This window comes from Uncinocarpus reesii, genomic scaffold (genome assembly GCF_000003515.1).
Source record: "Uncinocarpus reesii 1704 scaffold_3 genomic scaffold, whole genome shotgun sequence".
In the NCBI taxonomy this organism is placed as follows: Eukaryota; Fungi; Ascomycota; class Eurotiomycetes; order Onygenales; family Onygenaceae; genus Uncinocarpus; species Uncinocarpus reesii.
Genome location: NW_003052498.1, coordinates 2,542,052 through 2,557,218, shown reverse-complemented (window position 1 = coordinate 2,557,218; position 15,167 = coordinate 2,542,052). Strand labels below are relative to the sequence as shown.

Below are 15,167 nucleotides of genomic sequence, written 5' to 3'. Positions count from 1 at the left end.
TAATGAAGCTCCTGAGGGCAATCCAGCTAATTCTACTCTGTTTGGAGTAATAGTCGTCAGTCATAATTACGCGCGAACCCCCTATATAAGCCGCTAGTTAAGCGGGGACCCGTGGAGTCCCAGTATCCTTGAGTTCAGCATTCACCTCTTAACTAACTTACTTGGTACAAAAGCAAGAAATTGTAAATCCGATCCAACCTCGAGTGCTGCCACTCACTCTTGAACCGCCTGATTAAATAACGGCATTGATGTTACTCAATCAGCACTCATTTGCAGGCGATGTTTTGATAAATCTCTCGCATTTAGATTCAACTTCTGTGATCCTCGAATCAAAAGTCGTCTACTAAGATCGCATGGCTCACAACAAACGCACGGGATGCGATTCCTAGGCCTGGAACATGGCCCGTTGACCCGCAGGAAGACGTTCCTATTGACAAAGAGCGCATTTGGGTCGATGGCTGTTTTGATTTCAGTCACCATGGTCAGTTGTGATCTCGCGCATGTAATTGCCATCGGTCTAATCTCATCCGGGTAGGCCACGCAGGAGCAATGTTGCAAGCTCGGAGATTGGGACGAGAACTCCTCGTCGGGGTTCATTCAGACGAGGAGATTCTAGAAAACAAGGGCCCGACTGTTATGACGCTTGCGGAACGGTCCGTTCAGTCTTCCCCCTTAGGATGGAACCCAATGCTGACATGCCATGGCTAAAGGGTGGCTGCGGTAGATGCGTGTCGTTGGGCATCGAAGTCGATTCCCCACGCTCCATATGTTACTTCATTGCCTTGGATATCTCACTACGGCTGCTACTACGTTGTTCACGGGGATGATATCACTTCCGACAGCGACGGGAACGATTGCTATAGGTTCGTGAAGGCTGCAGGGCGTTTCCTGGTGGTAAAGCGAACTCCCGGAATCTCAACAACGGATCTGGTTGGCCGTATGCTTCTTTGTACTCGTGGCCATTTCATAAAGTCGTTACCAGCGTTTTTAACGGGCCAAGAAGGTGCTGGGACTCCGGAAGAACTCAAGGAGCTCGCGCAACAATCGCTTCAAAGGATCAAGGATTACGCTACCGACGAAACAGGTCTTAAGCCCGGCCCAGATGTTTGGACTTGGACAAGTTCACAGCCGGCTACCGATGATCATACCTTACACCCAGAAGGAACTTTTGATCATTTGGTGCCTGGGAAGACCCCGAAGCCAGGACAACGGGTCGTTTATGTTGATGGAGGGTTCGACCTATTCTCCTCTGGACACATCGAGTTTCTACGCCAGGTTCATCAAATGGAAAAAGAAGAAGGTGACCGCCGTGGATGGTTCTCTCCCGAGCAAGTGGCCGCGAGGTTAGAACAATATGGTGAAGATTATGAGCCTGCTTACATTGTGGCGGGCGTTCATGATGATGAAGTCATAAACCGGTGGAAAGGCCTGAATTATCCTATCATGAACATCTTTGAGCGCGGACTTTGCGTCCTTCAGTGTCGGGTGGGTACCCCCGTTGAAGAGCTTGTTCTATAATCCCCCTCGGCTAACATCCATCCTTTCAGTACATTAATGCTATCGTATTCGGGGCACCCTTTACCCCGTCCGAGCCGTTCCTTCGATTGCTACCACTTGGTATGCCCAGTGCTGTCTACCATGCACCTACGACTTTTATCCGTTAACCTATGACCCCTACATCGACTCCCAATGATGGGTATTTTCAAAGAGTTGGCACCCATTCTTTCCAGCACGTAAATGCTGGCGAAATTGTTCAAAGGATTTTAAAAAGCCGAGAAGCTTTTGAAGCACGACAGCGAGCAAAGCTTCTAAAGGGGATTGGTGAGCAAGAGCTCAAGCAAAAAGAGCACCAGGAGCTGCTAAAAACCCCCAACTAGAGTTCTATAAAGCCTTTGATTGTAGATGATTGTTGACCCAAAGGACTGTACTGAACCTTAAAATTGGAACTGGTTTCCAACCTAATTGTTAGAACTGTTTGGATCGGCCTACTTATCGGACGACTTGGGTTGCAAGCACTGTCCTATAAATCGGAATGGGGAAGATGCACTGTAGTTAATAAATAGATAAGATAATAATCATACATGCTCACCGCACTATCCCGCAACATAAGCCTTATTTTGCACAGATCTAGAGCCCAGACGTTATTTTATTCCTTATATATTAGCCTGCCATTAGCGGCCTCTTCGTTGCAGGCAGTCCGTACAACCGCGAGTACACATGGGTATATCAATTTAGATACCGGCCATGATTTTCCTGGCGAGCTCGCAAACTTCCTCGTTCTGTTGGCGAGTATCATTCTTCAATTTCTATGCTCAAAGAAACGTTGCATAGTGTTAGTGAAGTACTGGAGTAGCTAGGCCATCACAAACTGCCTTACCTTCTCCTGAGTTGCCAGTTCCTGCAAAGTGTCTTTCGATATTGACGTAATGCTTTCGCGTTGTTGAGCCATTACTTCTTGCAACTCTTTTTCCCCAGCTGCCCGTTTCTCATGGTTTTCGATGGCTTGGGTATATTTTCTTTTGAGTAGTTTCTGCATATCGTCGCTTACAAGGTCTTGGGAGCGAGGGCCTAAGATCTCCGCACCAAGGCAAAGGATTTTATTTTGAACCATGGTCCATTCTTGCCAATGTTGCTCGAGAGCGTGTTCTATAGTTTTTAATTTCTGGCGGAGTTCGCCCAATCGCTTCGCAGAATTTTCTCGAAGTAATGACCGTTTGCGCATTGGCTTCGATCGAGATTTCAGACCTGATAATTGAAATGGGGCCAAGGCACCTGAACTGAGCCCCAAATACTCAATCTTTTCCAAAGCTGCCGTGTTTGCGTCGCGAAGCTGGCTAGTCAGAAGCTGTTCAGCTTTATAAAGCGAATCTAAAGCGTCTGCAACAATCACGTCCTTCGTACGTTCGAGTGACCCTTGATAAAATATTAGCAGAAAGTTCAAAAAAAATCCAAGCACATTCCGGAACCTACGGGAAAGTCGATGCACAGTGTCCTGACCGGTCGGCAGCTTTGGCCGTCCCTCATTCAGAGATTTCGGGGCCACGGCTTTCTCTTTGTAGAGCCATTTTGAGGGTTGTGTTTTTCCCGTCAGTCGCTGGGTAGAATCCTGATTGTTTAACGTAGAGGCTTGTGGATTTCGCTTTCGTCCAAATATGCCGGATAGCGATATAGGACCCTTTCTCGTACGTCGAGAGGCGGAATGCTTCGCCATGATCAAGCAACGTGGTCACCAATATATCCCATAGATGCCTATGGAGTCAGAGGGCAATTGAGATGACATGAAGTCGTGTCACGAAATAGAATACAGGAAATTTACCATCCCGGATGAATCACGGGACTGGCAGCCGTGAGCTCTTATTCAAATAACTGTTGCTTAACAGTGGGCAAGCAAAGTGACTAACTTCTCAAAAAGAAAGAGCAAAATATGCCTTTGAATTTTTGTCATGCAGTCGGATATGCATGCAGCATCGTACAACCGCAAGTACTGAACACAACATAGGAGAAAACCGAGGCGGTTTGAATACGTCAAGGGGAAAACGCCATAACTACACGAAGTTCCGTACGGCCTTTATATTCAGGAAAACGCAATCTGTCCTATTTCTCAGTTTCTGACTCTCGAGAAACCAAGACTCCCTTAGTCTCCAATAACTTCGCTAGCTCTCCATTTTGGTGCATGGACATAAGAATATCGCATCCGCCAATGAATTCTTTGTCAAGGTAGAGTTGTGGGATCGTTGGCCAGTCCGAATATTCCTTAATCCCTACTCAAAACCGAACGATTAGCTCGCTGCCCGACTTGAACGTTGTCCCTACCCAAACTGAGATAGAACCATGCAAATTCATACCTTGCCTTAGCTCGGGGTCCTCAAGTACATTGAATGCCGTGAATTTAGTAGGATCTACCCCTTGTAGTCCCAGTATTTGGATGCTGGCTCTAGAAAATCCACATTGTGGCGTCTCTGGAGTCCCTTTCATGAAGAGAACAACAGGTGCTGATGCAACAGCTTTGTCTATTGCAGTTCTTATTTCGGTAGATAATAATCGACTCTGAAATTGTGAAGCAAAGATAGGTCTGAGGGCGTGGGCAGTTGACCGAACTGCGGGTCGAAGTAACTGCAGGTGGTAGTTTTAGTGAGAAAATTGTTGTACGATGGGACAATTGGACAACTCACTGGAAAAAAGGCCATTTTTGAAATTAGCCCTAAGGAGGCCAGCTTCCTTTTCTCGCTATACTTGAATGAAAAGCTGTTTGTTTCGTCTGAGCTGATGATGAAATTGCTGAAGAACCTCCTGTGATATGTATGTCCTAGACGCCCATCATCCCAGTCCGTTCGGCGGTTAGTTAAGCTACTAATAGGGAACCAATTAATAATAGCCCTGGGCTGATTTGACTCATGGCGGCTGAAAGTCAAACGACCACCGGAGCGATCAAAAGGCCTAAAATGCAACCAGTTTCAGAAAACGACTTGGTGGAGCGACGGAGGAGGTGGTTTGAGCGGGACAATCAGGCCAAACCTGACAATTGATCCGCATGTACTGTATGTACATATCTTAAAATCAATAGTCCATCCACTTCTATTTCTTCAAAACGCAATATGGCGGATGGTGTCGCCCCAGAACTTGCGCCCTTATTCTCAGCTGCCGAGTATATAAACGACGGAAAGCTTCACATCCTTCTTGCGGCGAGCGGTTCGGTTGCTACAATCAAGTTGCCCAACATCGCCGAGGCCTTGGGCCGACATGCCAATGTCTCCCTTCGCATTGTCCTAACAGCCTCATCCAGCAAGTTCCTTGCCGGGCAGAGCGCCGAACAACCGTCTTTAGAACAGATACGACGTCTTCCAAATGTCGATGGAATATACCAAGATCTGGACGAGTGGAAGGTTCCATGGGTGAGAGGGTCAAGCATCCTCCACATTGAATTGAGAAGATGGGCCCATTTCATGCTTATTGCTCCATTATCGGCCAATACTTTGGCTAAAATGGCCCTGGGGCTGGCCGACAATTTATTGCTATCAGTGGTCAGGGCTTGGGATGTACACGGAACAGTTGAACCCGCCCGGACGATATACGTCGCCCCAAGTATGAATACGATGATGTGGAAACATCCACTTACCGAAAAACATATCAAGACATTGGAGCGGGGTTGGAACGCCGACTCTATGGAAGGGAGAAGCTGGATTACAGTTTTGAAGCCCATGGAAAAAGAGCTTGCCTGTGGTGATACTGGGGACGGTGCAATGCGAGACTGGAGAGTAATAGTGAAATTCATTGAAGAGGATGTGGGCCTGGACCTTTGAGCGAGGTGCTTCGATCTCCAACTATTCTCTCGATTTTTTCGTAATATTATCTGCCGAACTGTCGTCGGCCGTTTTATAAATGCCGAACCTTTGGGCCAGATATTCTCCGAGTAAGCCCGTGGCTATACCGGCTCCTGTGAACCAACAGCCATATCTAAACCACCACCAGCAATGCTTAACGTCATCCAATTTGACGCGCCAGATCATGGTCCCCAGAGTTAGAATTGCGCTCCCGCAACTCCCCACAAAGAAAACAGGACCCGAACCAGCGGCGATGCCAGCAGCGGCTAGCAATCCAACCTGGGCAGCTGCCAAACCTGTAAGGATCGTCTTTGTATCTGCTTGGTGTTTTAGTGCAATTGATTTAATACCAGCAGCGGCGTCGTCCTTTACATCCATGTGCGCATATATTGTGTCATACAATATGGTCCAGGCAATACAACTCGAATAAAGAGCAGCAGCGGCTAAGGCGGCACTCTCATTTGTTAGAAGGTCAACGCCCAGAGTGGGAAACCCCATTATTGCCCCCCAGGAGAATGTCAGTCCTAGTACCGCCTGGGGATAGTTCGTGACTCGTTTGGCAAGCGGATACGTTGCAACTAGGAGTAGACTAGGAGTTGCATACCAAAAGCAATGCGCCGGGAATTGCAGTAAAACTCCTAAACCGGCGAGTAACTGGGTCCCTGTAAATATGATCGCGTTCTGAGGTGTGATTGCTTTTCTCGCAATTGGCCGGAATTTTGTTCTTTCCACATGCGGATCGAGATTGCGGTCCCATAAATCATTGATAGCACATCCGGCTCCCCTCATAATCAAGGCTCCAAGGAAAAATAAACCTGAGTACCAAGCCACTTCCATTGGGGTCGCCATCGGAACGGTAAGTGGTGCCGCAAGAAGTGTCGAGAAAATGCACGGGAAGAAAAGGTAATATGTGCCAGTGGGCTTGTCAAGCCGTATCAATTCCGCATAAGGTACCCACGCAGCGGGAAGAGAGGCGATTAGTCCGCGAGTTGGAGGAGCATATTTGATGGTAGGTGGCTCAGAAACCGGGCTCACGGTGTCTGTGGACGTCGTTTTTTGACCGGAAATTGTACGGTAGGTCGCTTCCCGGCTATAGAATAATGGCAGGTTTCTAGCGCGCATATCGCGGTTTCGTCTTCTGCTGAAATCGTCCACCCGGAAACCAGGCGCTGACGAAAAATGTGCAAGGCTCCTCCGAATTCCATGTTTAGCGCAAAAGTCCCAACTAGGGTGGAGGACGGGCCTGGCAGAGGCTGCCCCCGTGATTAGCAACCGCATTTCTCCTTTTGGGTGTGGAAAGTCGAGAGGCTCCGCCCTGTGGTCATGAGCTGCTGGTCAATTAATAGCGGATCGAGGAAATCACTCTCAGGCGCTAATGCACTTGTTCCAGACTTCGGCTATATCAAAGAGGCATTCTCAAATACAGGCAACAAGTTCAGGGAGATTGTATGTCCAAATGCGAAGAATTGATGTGATTAATTATTTTTAACGCAGAGGCGGAACGCGGCGCCTTCGTAAACGGCTAACTAGCAAGGTTCGACGCGCTCGCAAAGCTACAAGTCACGTGATAGCTAGCGCGTTTAGGTACCTGGATGGTCATCGAGCTTCCCTCAACATTGCAATCGCGCATTCCGCTGTGAAGCTACCAAGCATCGATTTCTCGTTCTGACGGCTGAAACGGCGCCGAGGGCTGCTAATGCGACGCCGACTTCGTTCAATTTAGTTACCATGCCTCCACGGAGACAGCCTCGCGCATCCTTCGAACCTATCTCGCCCGGACTTGATCTTGCGGCCCTCGTCGAGTCTACGCCAAATTTCGAATATGTCGTTAGAATCCATTGCGACGCGATCGACGAGCAAGGTATTGAGGATTTTGAGAGATTGGTACAGCTACATGTCATTATGGGCGGGAAGCCCCTCGTCGTCGAAGGCTATCAGGATAGACTGGAGAAATGGATATTTTCCACACAGTGGTTAAATGACAACTATGGAAAAAAAAGTAAATGATAGTGGACTACGCATTCTTATCAATCGTTGCTAATCCATGATGAAACTAGCCGAAAATGCGAGAAATCTCACCACCAAATCCAATCTCCCGCTGACTATCCAACACTATCTGAAAAACATGGCCCTACTGACGGATCAATGGACTGTAACAAATTACAAGGATGCGGATAGACAACGGATTTATCTCAAAGATATTGACTGCCCTCCCGTTTGGTACGAAAAGCTCAAGAACCTGCTCCCACCATTCTTGTGTTATCTCAATGAATCTGTTCCCAGCATGCCGACTGGCTCACTTAGGTCTGGGGATCTAATGAGCAGCCTCCCTCAAGAAATGAGAGCAGAAAACTTGATGTGCTATATTGGGCATGAAGGCACCTATACGCCATCTCACCGAGAGATGTGCGCCACTCTAGGCCATAATATCATGGTGGAAACATCTACAGGGTCTGTGGAGGATGGGAAATTAACGAAAGCAGGCTCTTCTATTTGGTTCATGACTGAGACAAAAGACCGACATTTAGTCTCAGAGTATTGGCGCTCCCGACTAGGTCATGATATCGAGATTGAAGATCACTTTGCACAGATTAATGCCTGGAAACTTGCTCCGTTCAAAACTTATGTGGTCGAACAGAAAGCCGGTGACTTCATCCTCATTCCTCCGCTGGCACCCCATCAGGTGTGGAATAGAGGTACCAGGACTATGAAGGTGGCTTGGAACAGGACTACTGTGGAAACTTTGGAACTGGCAATCAATGAGGCCTTGCCGAAAGCCAGGATGGTTTGTCGCGACGAACAATACAAGAACAAAGCCATCATATACTACACTTTGATGCAGTATTCCGACACTTTGCGAGGGGCCGATCCGCATGCCAATTCTAGGATTCGACACTTACAAAGGGATTTCCGGCGTCTCTTTGCCCTCTATACCCGGATTCTTCTCTCAGAAAGTTTCTCTAGGGAGCTACCCGTGCCAAAAAATGTGGAATACATCCCATTTAGTAGCAATGTTATCTGTTCATATTGCAGATGTAACATTTTCAACCGGTTCCTCACATGCCCTTCATGTGTTGGAAAACTTGCGGACGGAGACGATGATAACTATGACATATGTATGGAATGTTACTCCATTGGCAGAAGCTGCGCGTGTATATCAAAGCTCAGATGGGTTGAACAATTTAAATGGAAGGATTTGACCAAAAAGCATGAAATTTGGCGAAACCAAATATTACAATTTCGGGGCAAAACTTCTAATACTAGCGAATTGCTAGAACCTCTTCTTGTTGAAAGAGAGCGGTCGGGCAAAAAGTCACTTGCTGAGATTTGCCAGGAAGAACTCAAACGAAGGCCGTGGTACGATATTTCGAAACCAGCAGCGCGAGAAGAAAATGATGAGATAATTGAAGTGAATGATGATGGCCAAGTAAGGAAACGCCGCAAAATTCGCAGATCTGAAAAGTTTCGCAAACAGCATGGGAGCTGTCATATATGCAAAGTCCCAGAACCCAAATGGAAACTCGCCATGTGCGGTTCCTGCGGATTAAACTACTGTTACGGTAGTCTTTACAGGGCGTTTGATATATCCCCATGTACGATTATGGAGGAATTGAGTTGGAATTGTCCGAAGTGTCGAAAGATCTGTTCTTGTGGAGCATGTCGTCGGGATCCCACCATAAAACCCTACGAACCGACAGGAACATTACTTGGTCACGATACCAGAAAGGTCGCCGATCCTCGGAGCGTGGAAAGCCTTGTGGACTTTAGCCACTCAAACATTACTTGGATTATAAAAGCTGGAGACCACGGAGATAATCTCACCGAAACTCGGAGACTGAAACGAAGACTGGAGGAAGCAGAACAGGCCAAGCAGCATGATCCGGTATTGGATGATCGTGACCTTGACCATGATGATGCGGATGCGTTGATGGTTTCTGGTACCGGCCAAGCTACTATTGATCCTTCCGTAATCCCTGAGGATAACCAAGGCCACATTGAAACATATGATGATAATGGTGTCCAAATTGACCCTTCCTTGATTGATGACTCAATCGATGTTGGACACCCGACAAAAACGATAGTACCGCGCAACGCCGTTTTAAGAGAAGAAATGAAAAACCGGTATGAGGCTACGGAAGCAATCACTTTTGAGTATTGCGACTTAGATGTTTCCGTCACAACTTCCCAAAATCCCCCTGGAAGTACGTTAGCGGCTGGAAATCAACCCACGGCCGAACATCAAGGCCCTAATACGCATTCGACGCTGACATTTGGTCTTGACGGCACGCGAGACTCACCTAACACCGCCATTATTCAATCTGATATATCAGCCAGAGATCCAAATTTAGCCAGGAAGCAAAGAACCCGCAAGAAATCCGATTTACTACAATCAAAAGAAGATGAGGAATTTATGCCTGACGTGCAGTCGCTCCATAACATACCACGAGGCAATGTCAGGGCCGCAACAAGACGCAGTAAAGCCCGTATTACGTATACAGAAGAGCCAATAGTTCTGAGCGACCAAGAGGATGTTGATGATGAACCTGGCAGTGTGAAGAACCACAATGCCAAACCACAAGATCCCAACAGTGCTTCACGGCTACCTTCTAAAACAGCGGAGAACCCTGACGCTTTAGAACAAAATGTTGCAGCGAATACTAACAGCAATTCAAGTCCATATTCTACATCATTTTATGCGCAGCAAGCACTTGAGCTCGGTGAATCGTCCCCATCTGCTGAATCTTCATCCGCAAGTTCAACCGCAGCGAGTAAGCAGCAGCCGATGACCCAGGTCGAAAAGAATCGACGAGCAAAATTGATGGCTATGCATTGGGCAGGAGGAACTGCCGAGGATATTGACAGCGAGGGTTGGATGTTCTAACATAAATTGTGGCCCAAGGCACCGTTCGTCAGATTTTCATACGAGGTAACCGATTTTGCCATTGCATGAGGTTTTGTGTAGTTAACAGCGAGGATAATCGTGTTTGGTAATCCAAATCTTTATTAGAATTAATGAAAAACCGTCTTCAGTTCTACCAATTGTGCGATTGATTCCCTCCATGTATTCTCAAAAAGTGAAACTTTGGGGGTCTTCAGATACCCTGATCAACTAGATTTCAAGTTGCTTCCCATGAGCATTCCCCAGTTTTGACCGTACCCCTAGGACCAGGATCACCGACGAATTCTTTCATGCTTATCCACCGGCTACTTTGCGACCCGCGGATGCCAATGGCTACACATATGAAGCCACACAAAGAGCGGAAGATGGATGTCCAAGTTCCCTCTTGAAGTTGTGAAGGCAGATGTGTGTCAATGGGCCGTTTGATCAAAGCACTGGAGCTCTGAAGCGATTTGGCCATCAGTGCACGTAATGGCGATTCGAAGCGTAATCAAAATATAAAGGGCAACCTTGAGTGTGTCACGATAGCAAGGGCTCCAACCACCGTAAAATGGCAATTGATATCTGGTTCGTGCACGGGAATCGATAAGCAATACTCCGAAGCCTGTTCCCGAAAAATTTATAGTTCTCGACGGAGACTTGCTTGTACCTGGCAATGAAAACTATTATGCCAAATATTTAGTCAAGCCCCTTTGAATTCATAGCGGAGGCGTTCCAATTCCCCAATGTCGACAGACATCATCGTTTTCCGCACAATGTAGACAACAAGATATACCGCTATATCAGCGACATCAATCAGCCTTCAACCCATAAATAGCGTTGCAAAAAGTTCAGCCTTACCGCCTGGCACAACATATAGTACCCGTAGTAAGTCTTTGGAGCCAGATGGGTCTCCAACGAAGCACGCAGCGACCGAAAGAGAGGCGCAAGCCAGGAAATTGATCTGAGCTAAATATCGTTTGAGGAATCCATTCTCGCGCTCAATATCTCTAATCGGACGCTTTCCCTTTCTGTCTGGGCGAGTTGGTGTCACGGCCCACATAATATATGCGGTTGCTACCAAGGACGCGATTCCCAATACACAGAAAGCGGTCTGCAAAGGGGTGTTACTTGGCGCAAGGGAACGGGGAAAATAGATGATAGATGAAACCAATGGGAGTATTGTAAACACCAGCTGTGAAAGTATTAGTCTATGACGAGCGGGACCAGGGTTGAGATCGTAGCCTACCTTGTATTGGGCATTCCGCTCTTCATCCTGGCGGCGAAGACTTTGAATTAGGGTTTCCTGCTCTATGGAGTATAATGGTTCCAGTTAGTTATATTTTTCTGGGCTACTCAAACTGACGGTCCCTCAAGATATCAAGACAGACCCTGCTCGTCCAGTTCTTCACGTGAACTATCATCATTATCCGATTCCGGGTAGCGAAATGCTTTTCGGAGACGCAACATATTTATAAATTCATCTGAAGCTTGTCAGCATGGGTATCCGCACTCTGCAGCTCTTGTGCCATCCGGTCAACTACTCCGTAGAGTTGCTGATATTGGAGCTACAGGGCTATCTAGATTGTCCACGTGATCGCCGGAAGGGTGACTAAGCCCCGGGCTGGATCTGGAGCCCAGCAACGTTTGAGACGGCAGAATGGTTGCCAGAAAGGAGACAGTCATCATGAATAGCATTTCGCTTTCCCGGCCTAGCAGGCTCCCTCGTACTGGAAACATTTGTCGCCATATATTGAACCCCCGCCGCACACTGGTCGCAGCGCCAGGTCCTCATACAGGCCCGCTCCTGTCAAGAAGAGCCGATCGCGAGCTGCCATCAGTACATTCCCAGCGGCGATGGATTCGGACTATTCCTATATTCGCCGTGGTTATCGGTGCCTCCATGCTAGGCATCTTTAACTACCAAAAGTCGTCATCGAGCGTTGTCAATAGTACGATGTATGCACTTCGGACATCACCCAAAGCCCGAGAAATTCTAGGCGACGAGATCTATTTTGCACAGAAGATCCCGTGGATTAGTGGGGAGATGAATCAGCTTCATGGACGCATAGATATCTCATTCTGGGTTAAAGGAACACGATCAAAGGGGAAAATGCGATTTAAAAGCACTAGAGAAAACCGGATGGGTTTTGTGAGTGTTCCCAATGCTGCTAATATATTCCATGCCATTCTACCAGATTGACAAGAAACATATAATAACATTGTATGCTTGAATAGTTCCACACCGAAAATTGGAGTTTAGAGATGGAAGACGGACGAGTAATCCAACTCCTGAATGCAGCTGAAGGTGATCCCTTCCAGACTTCAATCGGGGCAGAAAGCAATCAATAGGTCGCAGATTCCGCATAGGATATTCATCAGCAAGACCTTATTACCGGGTTATTTACTCATTAAGGCGACAGGGGGTCCAGCGCCCTTTTTTCTCGTTTGCATTATTTTGCTGGAGTTTTGGTGAATCTGGGAATTGTGATATGTTTGTGATCTAGACAGATCGATGCCACACTTCGTCATGTAAATATAAAATTGCCGCTCATCAAAATAATGTACAGTACAACACAGAACAAAACATTTGACCATGACTATTGACTATTTTGTCGGCTCCACTGGATCTACCGAGTGAGAGGGTATCTGCTGCAATGGCTTCTTGATGGCATCCTGTATCTTGACACAACGACCCTTAGGCCCACTCACGCTGCCTGTAAATAGGGTTAGAAAATATCCAACAAGAGGGACAGCTTCTACATACCTTTTACAACCACAAGACCCTTCTCCGGATCAACCTTGAGGACCTTTAGGTTTTGTGTTGTTACTTGTTCGTTACCCATGTTCCCAGGCATCTTTTTGCCTGGATAAACTCGCGAACCGCCGCCTTGACTTGGGCCCGTTGAGCCTAACGAGCGATGCGTCAAACTGACACCGTGGGATCGATCTTGCCCACCAAATCCCCATCGTTTCATGACACCAGTAAATCCCATGCCGCGGCTATGCGACCTCACATCGACAAACTGGCCTTCCTGGAACCAATCGGCATTTATCATCTGCCCAATTGGCAACAATCCTACTTCGTCTCTGACCCGAAACTCGTGCACGTATCGTTTGGGAGAAACCTCATTCGCTGCGAAATGACCCAACATTGGCCTCGTAACGTTGCTCGGATTTTTCCATCCAAAGCCGACCTGTACCGCAAAGTACCCATGCTTCTCGCGAGTCTTGTGCGAAATAACCTGCACCCTGTCTAATTGTAAAATGGTGCACGGAGTCCTCTTTCCAGTTTCCGGGTCAAAAATTGCCGACATGCCCTTCTTTATGGCAATAGCACCAGTGCGACGGGGAAGCACGTTGACTTTACGTTCAAATGCTGCAGCCGGGGAGGCCCCGAGGATAGGGAGGTCTGGGCCGACATTGAAACGACTTGTTTTGGGAGGGTACAAGGACTTGATGCCGAAAGACCGTTGCGGGACGTGATGGATGGGGACGGGTTGGAAGATCAGGACGGGGGCGAAGAGCTGTTGGACATTTTTCCTAGCGAGCCGCGACGGCATGGCTAGCAGTGACGGTATGTTATGCCTATTAATGAATATCCTCCTGCTCGCTGTTCCTCACGATAATGTCGCTCATCCCATGATGCTCAAGGAGAAATTCTAGCTGCGGAGAAATACCTAGTCCGACAAGCTCTATTTAGATTACATAATCGTCCCTTTCCGCATGCTGTGTTTCCATTAATATCCGAACGAGCGAGCTGCTCGACACCAACAAAACGCAAGTTCACCACGCTTCCCGCCCTTGAAGCTCCAATGCCACCGCGGCTCTCCGCCCCATCCGTGGGCCAATTCATCCGTGCATCCTCTAAGTCCTGGCAGCTCCACCCTCTCTGGTCGGATGTATCGAGACAGGCCAGCAAACCACCCACCATCTTCCGCCCCAAGTTCCGGGCCACCCATGCGTGGGCGAAGTATCCTCTGACTTTCCGATTTCCACGACCGTTAGCCAAAAGGGTGGTCTCTTCGCCTTTTTCCGCCCCTTCGATTTTTAGATTCCCTCCCCGTGCTTCTCGCCGCACCTATTCTACGAATTCCTCCCCGTCCAAACCACTCACCTTCTCCGAACGCATGCGCAAACTTTCTCGGGAATACGGGTGGTCCGCATTGGGAGTGTATCTATTCCTTTCAGCGCTAGACTTTCCGTTTTGTTTTGCTGCCGTAAGGCTATTAGGTGTTGAGCGAATTGGCCACTATGAACAAACTATCGTCGAGTCCGTGAAGAGTGTTTTAGGGCCCATCTGGGGTGCTAGTAAGGAACAGACGGAAAGTTTGGATATAGGAGATGGTGCTATCGCGAGTGATATTGAGAATACCGCCATCGACCATGGTGTAATTAAGACGGAAGGTAAAATGACCGGAGAGGGAGCGAGTACGTGGGCCCCAAGCGGAGTGAAGGAAGCGTTGACACTAACCTTGCTTGACCGCTCAGGTATCTGGACTCAACTTGCCCTAGCTTATGCAGTACACAAGAGCCTTATTTTTCTTCGTGTACCCCTCACGGCGGCGGTCACCCCTAAAGTCGTGAAGACCCTAAGAAGTTGGGGTTGGAATATTGGAAAACGGAAGCCTAAAAAAGGATAGATCTCGGGTTCTTGATGGCTCGTTCAACGCAGACATACTGTCTATAAGGATTTCAGATTCGGAACCGTGGTTGAACCTGCATCTCCAGCCGAAATTGAGCTTATCGGTTCTCCTCTCTTCAGACACAAAAATATACCCACCATAGAAACCTTTTCCTTGATGAGCGACTTTGCACTAATTCTTACCATGTACGATTAGTTTCCTGCTGTTTGAATCATTTGTGTATCCTTTTCACATAAAAAAGAATATGAAAAATGTGAGGAGAGTATCACAGAGCCCGTCAATGTCCCCCAGAGTACCTAAAGCGCAAGTCGTCTGAAGATG

At 47.7% G+C, this 15,167-nt stretch overlaps 9 protein-coding genes across 9 annotated transcripts; 4 read left to right on the top strand and 5 right to left on the bottom strand.

Moving 5' to 3' along the window:
- Positions 1–549: 549 nt before the first annotated feature.
- UREG_05660 (uncharacterized protein) lies at positions 550–1,664 on the top strand (the record flags this gene model as incomplete). The annotated part of the gene is made up of 3 exons (XM_002584925.1): positions 550–653; positions 711–1,485; positions 1,548–1,664. The coding sequence occupies 3 exons, from the start codon at positions 550–552 to the stop codon at positions 1,662–1,664; spliced, it is 996 nt and encodes a 331-aa protein (XP_002584971.1).
- Positions 1,665–2,353: 689 nt separating this feature from the next.
- UREG_05659 (uncharacterized protein) lies at positions 2,354–3,211 on the bottom strand (the record flags this gene model as incomplete). The annotated part of the gene is made up of 2 exons (XM_002584924.1): positions 2,354–2,913; positions 2,971–3,211. The coding sequence occupies 2 exons, from the start codon at positions 3,209–3,211 to the stop codon at positions 2,354–2,356; spliced, it is 801 nt and encodes a 266-aa protein (XP_002584970.1).
- Positions 3,212–3,594: 383 nt separating this feature from the next.
- Positions 3,595–4,187, bottom strand: UREG_05658 (monothiol glutaredoxin-5; the record flags this gene model as incomplete). The annotated part of the gene is made up of 3 exons (XM_002584923.1): positions 3,595–3,761; positions 3,846–4,113; positions 4,173–4,187. 3 exons carry the CDS (start codon positions 4,185–4,187, stop codon positions 3,595–3,597), a joined length of 450 nt encoding a protein of 149 aa, XP_002584969.1.
- Positions 4,188–4,595: 408 nt separating this feature from the next.
- Positions 4,596–5,300, top strand: UREG_05657 (phosphopantothenoylcysteine decarboxylase; the record flags this gene model as incomplete). The annotated part of the gene is made up of 1 exon (XM_002584922.1): positions 4,596–5,300. One exon carries the CDS (start codon positions 4,596–4,598, stop codon positions 5,298–5,300), a length of 705 nt encoding a protein of 234 aa, XP_002584968.1.
- A 21-nt stretch (positions 5,301–5,321) lies between these two features.
- On the bottom strand, positions 5,322–6,599 carry UREG_05656 (uncharacterized protein; the record flags this gene model as incomplete). The annotated part of the gene is made up of 1 exon (XM_002584921.1): positions 5,322–6,599. One exon carries the CDS (start codon positions 6,597–6,599, stop codon positions 5,322–5,324), a length of 1,278 nt encoding a protein of 425 aa, XP_002584967.1.
- Positions 6,600–7,049: 450 nt separating this feature from the next.
- Positions 7,050–10,203, top strand: UREG_05655 (uncharacterized protein; the record flags this gene model as incomplete). Its single annotated transcript, XM_002584920.1, has 2 exons — positions 7,050–7,320; positions 7,379–10,203. 2 exons carry the CDS (start codon positions 7,050–7,052, stop codon positions 10,201–10,203), a joined length of 3,096 nt encoding a protein of 1,031 aa, XP_002584966.1.
- Positions 10,204–10,903: 700 nt separating this feature from the next.
- UREG_05654 (uncharacterized protein) lies at positions 10,904–11,670 on the bottom strand (the record flags this gene model as incomplete). Its single annotated transcript, XM_002584919.1, has 3 exons — positions 10,904–10,998; positions 11,062–11,511; positions 11,592–11,670. 3 exons carry the CDS (start codon positions 11,668–11,670, stop codon positions 10,904–10,906), a joined length of 624 nt encoding a protein of 207 aa, XP_002584965.1.
- Positions 11,671–12,807: 1,137 nt separating this feature from the next.
- UREG_05653 (60S ribosomal protein L9) lies at positions 12,808–13,763 on the bottom strand (the record flags this gene model as incomplete). Its single annotated transcript, XM_002584918.1, has 2 exons — positions 12,808–12,917; positions 12,968–13,763. 2 exons carry the CDS (start codon positions 13,761–13,763, stop codon positions 12,808–12,810), a joined length of 906 nt encoding a protein of 301 aa, XP_002584964.1.
- A 252-nt stretch (positions 13,764–14,015) lies between these two features.
- UREG_05652 (uncharacterized protein) lies at positions 14,016–14,843 on the top strand (the record flags this gene model as incomplete). Its single annotated transcript, XM_002584917.1, has 1 exon — positions 14,016–14,843. The coding sequence occupies one exon, from the start codon at positions 14,016–14,018 to the stop codon at positions 14,841–14,843; it is 828 nt and encodes a 275-aa protein (XP_002584963.1).
- Between the last annotated feature and the right edge of the window lie 324 nt (positions 14,844–15,167).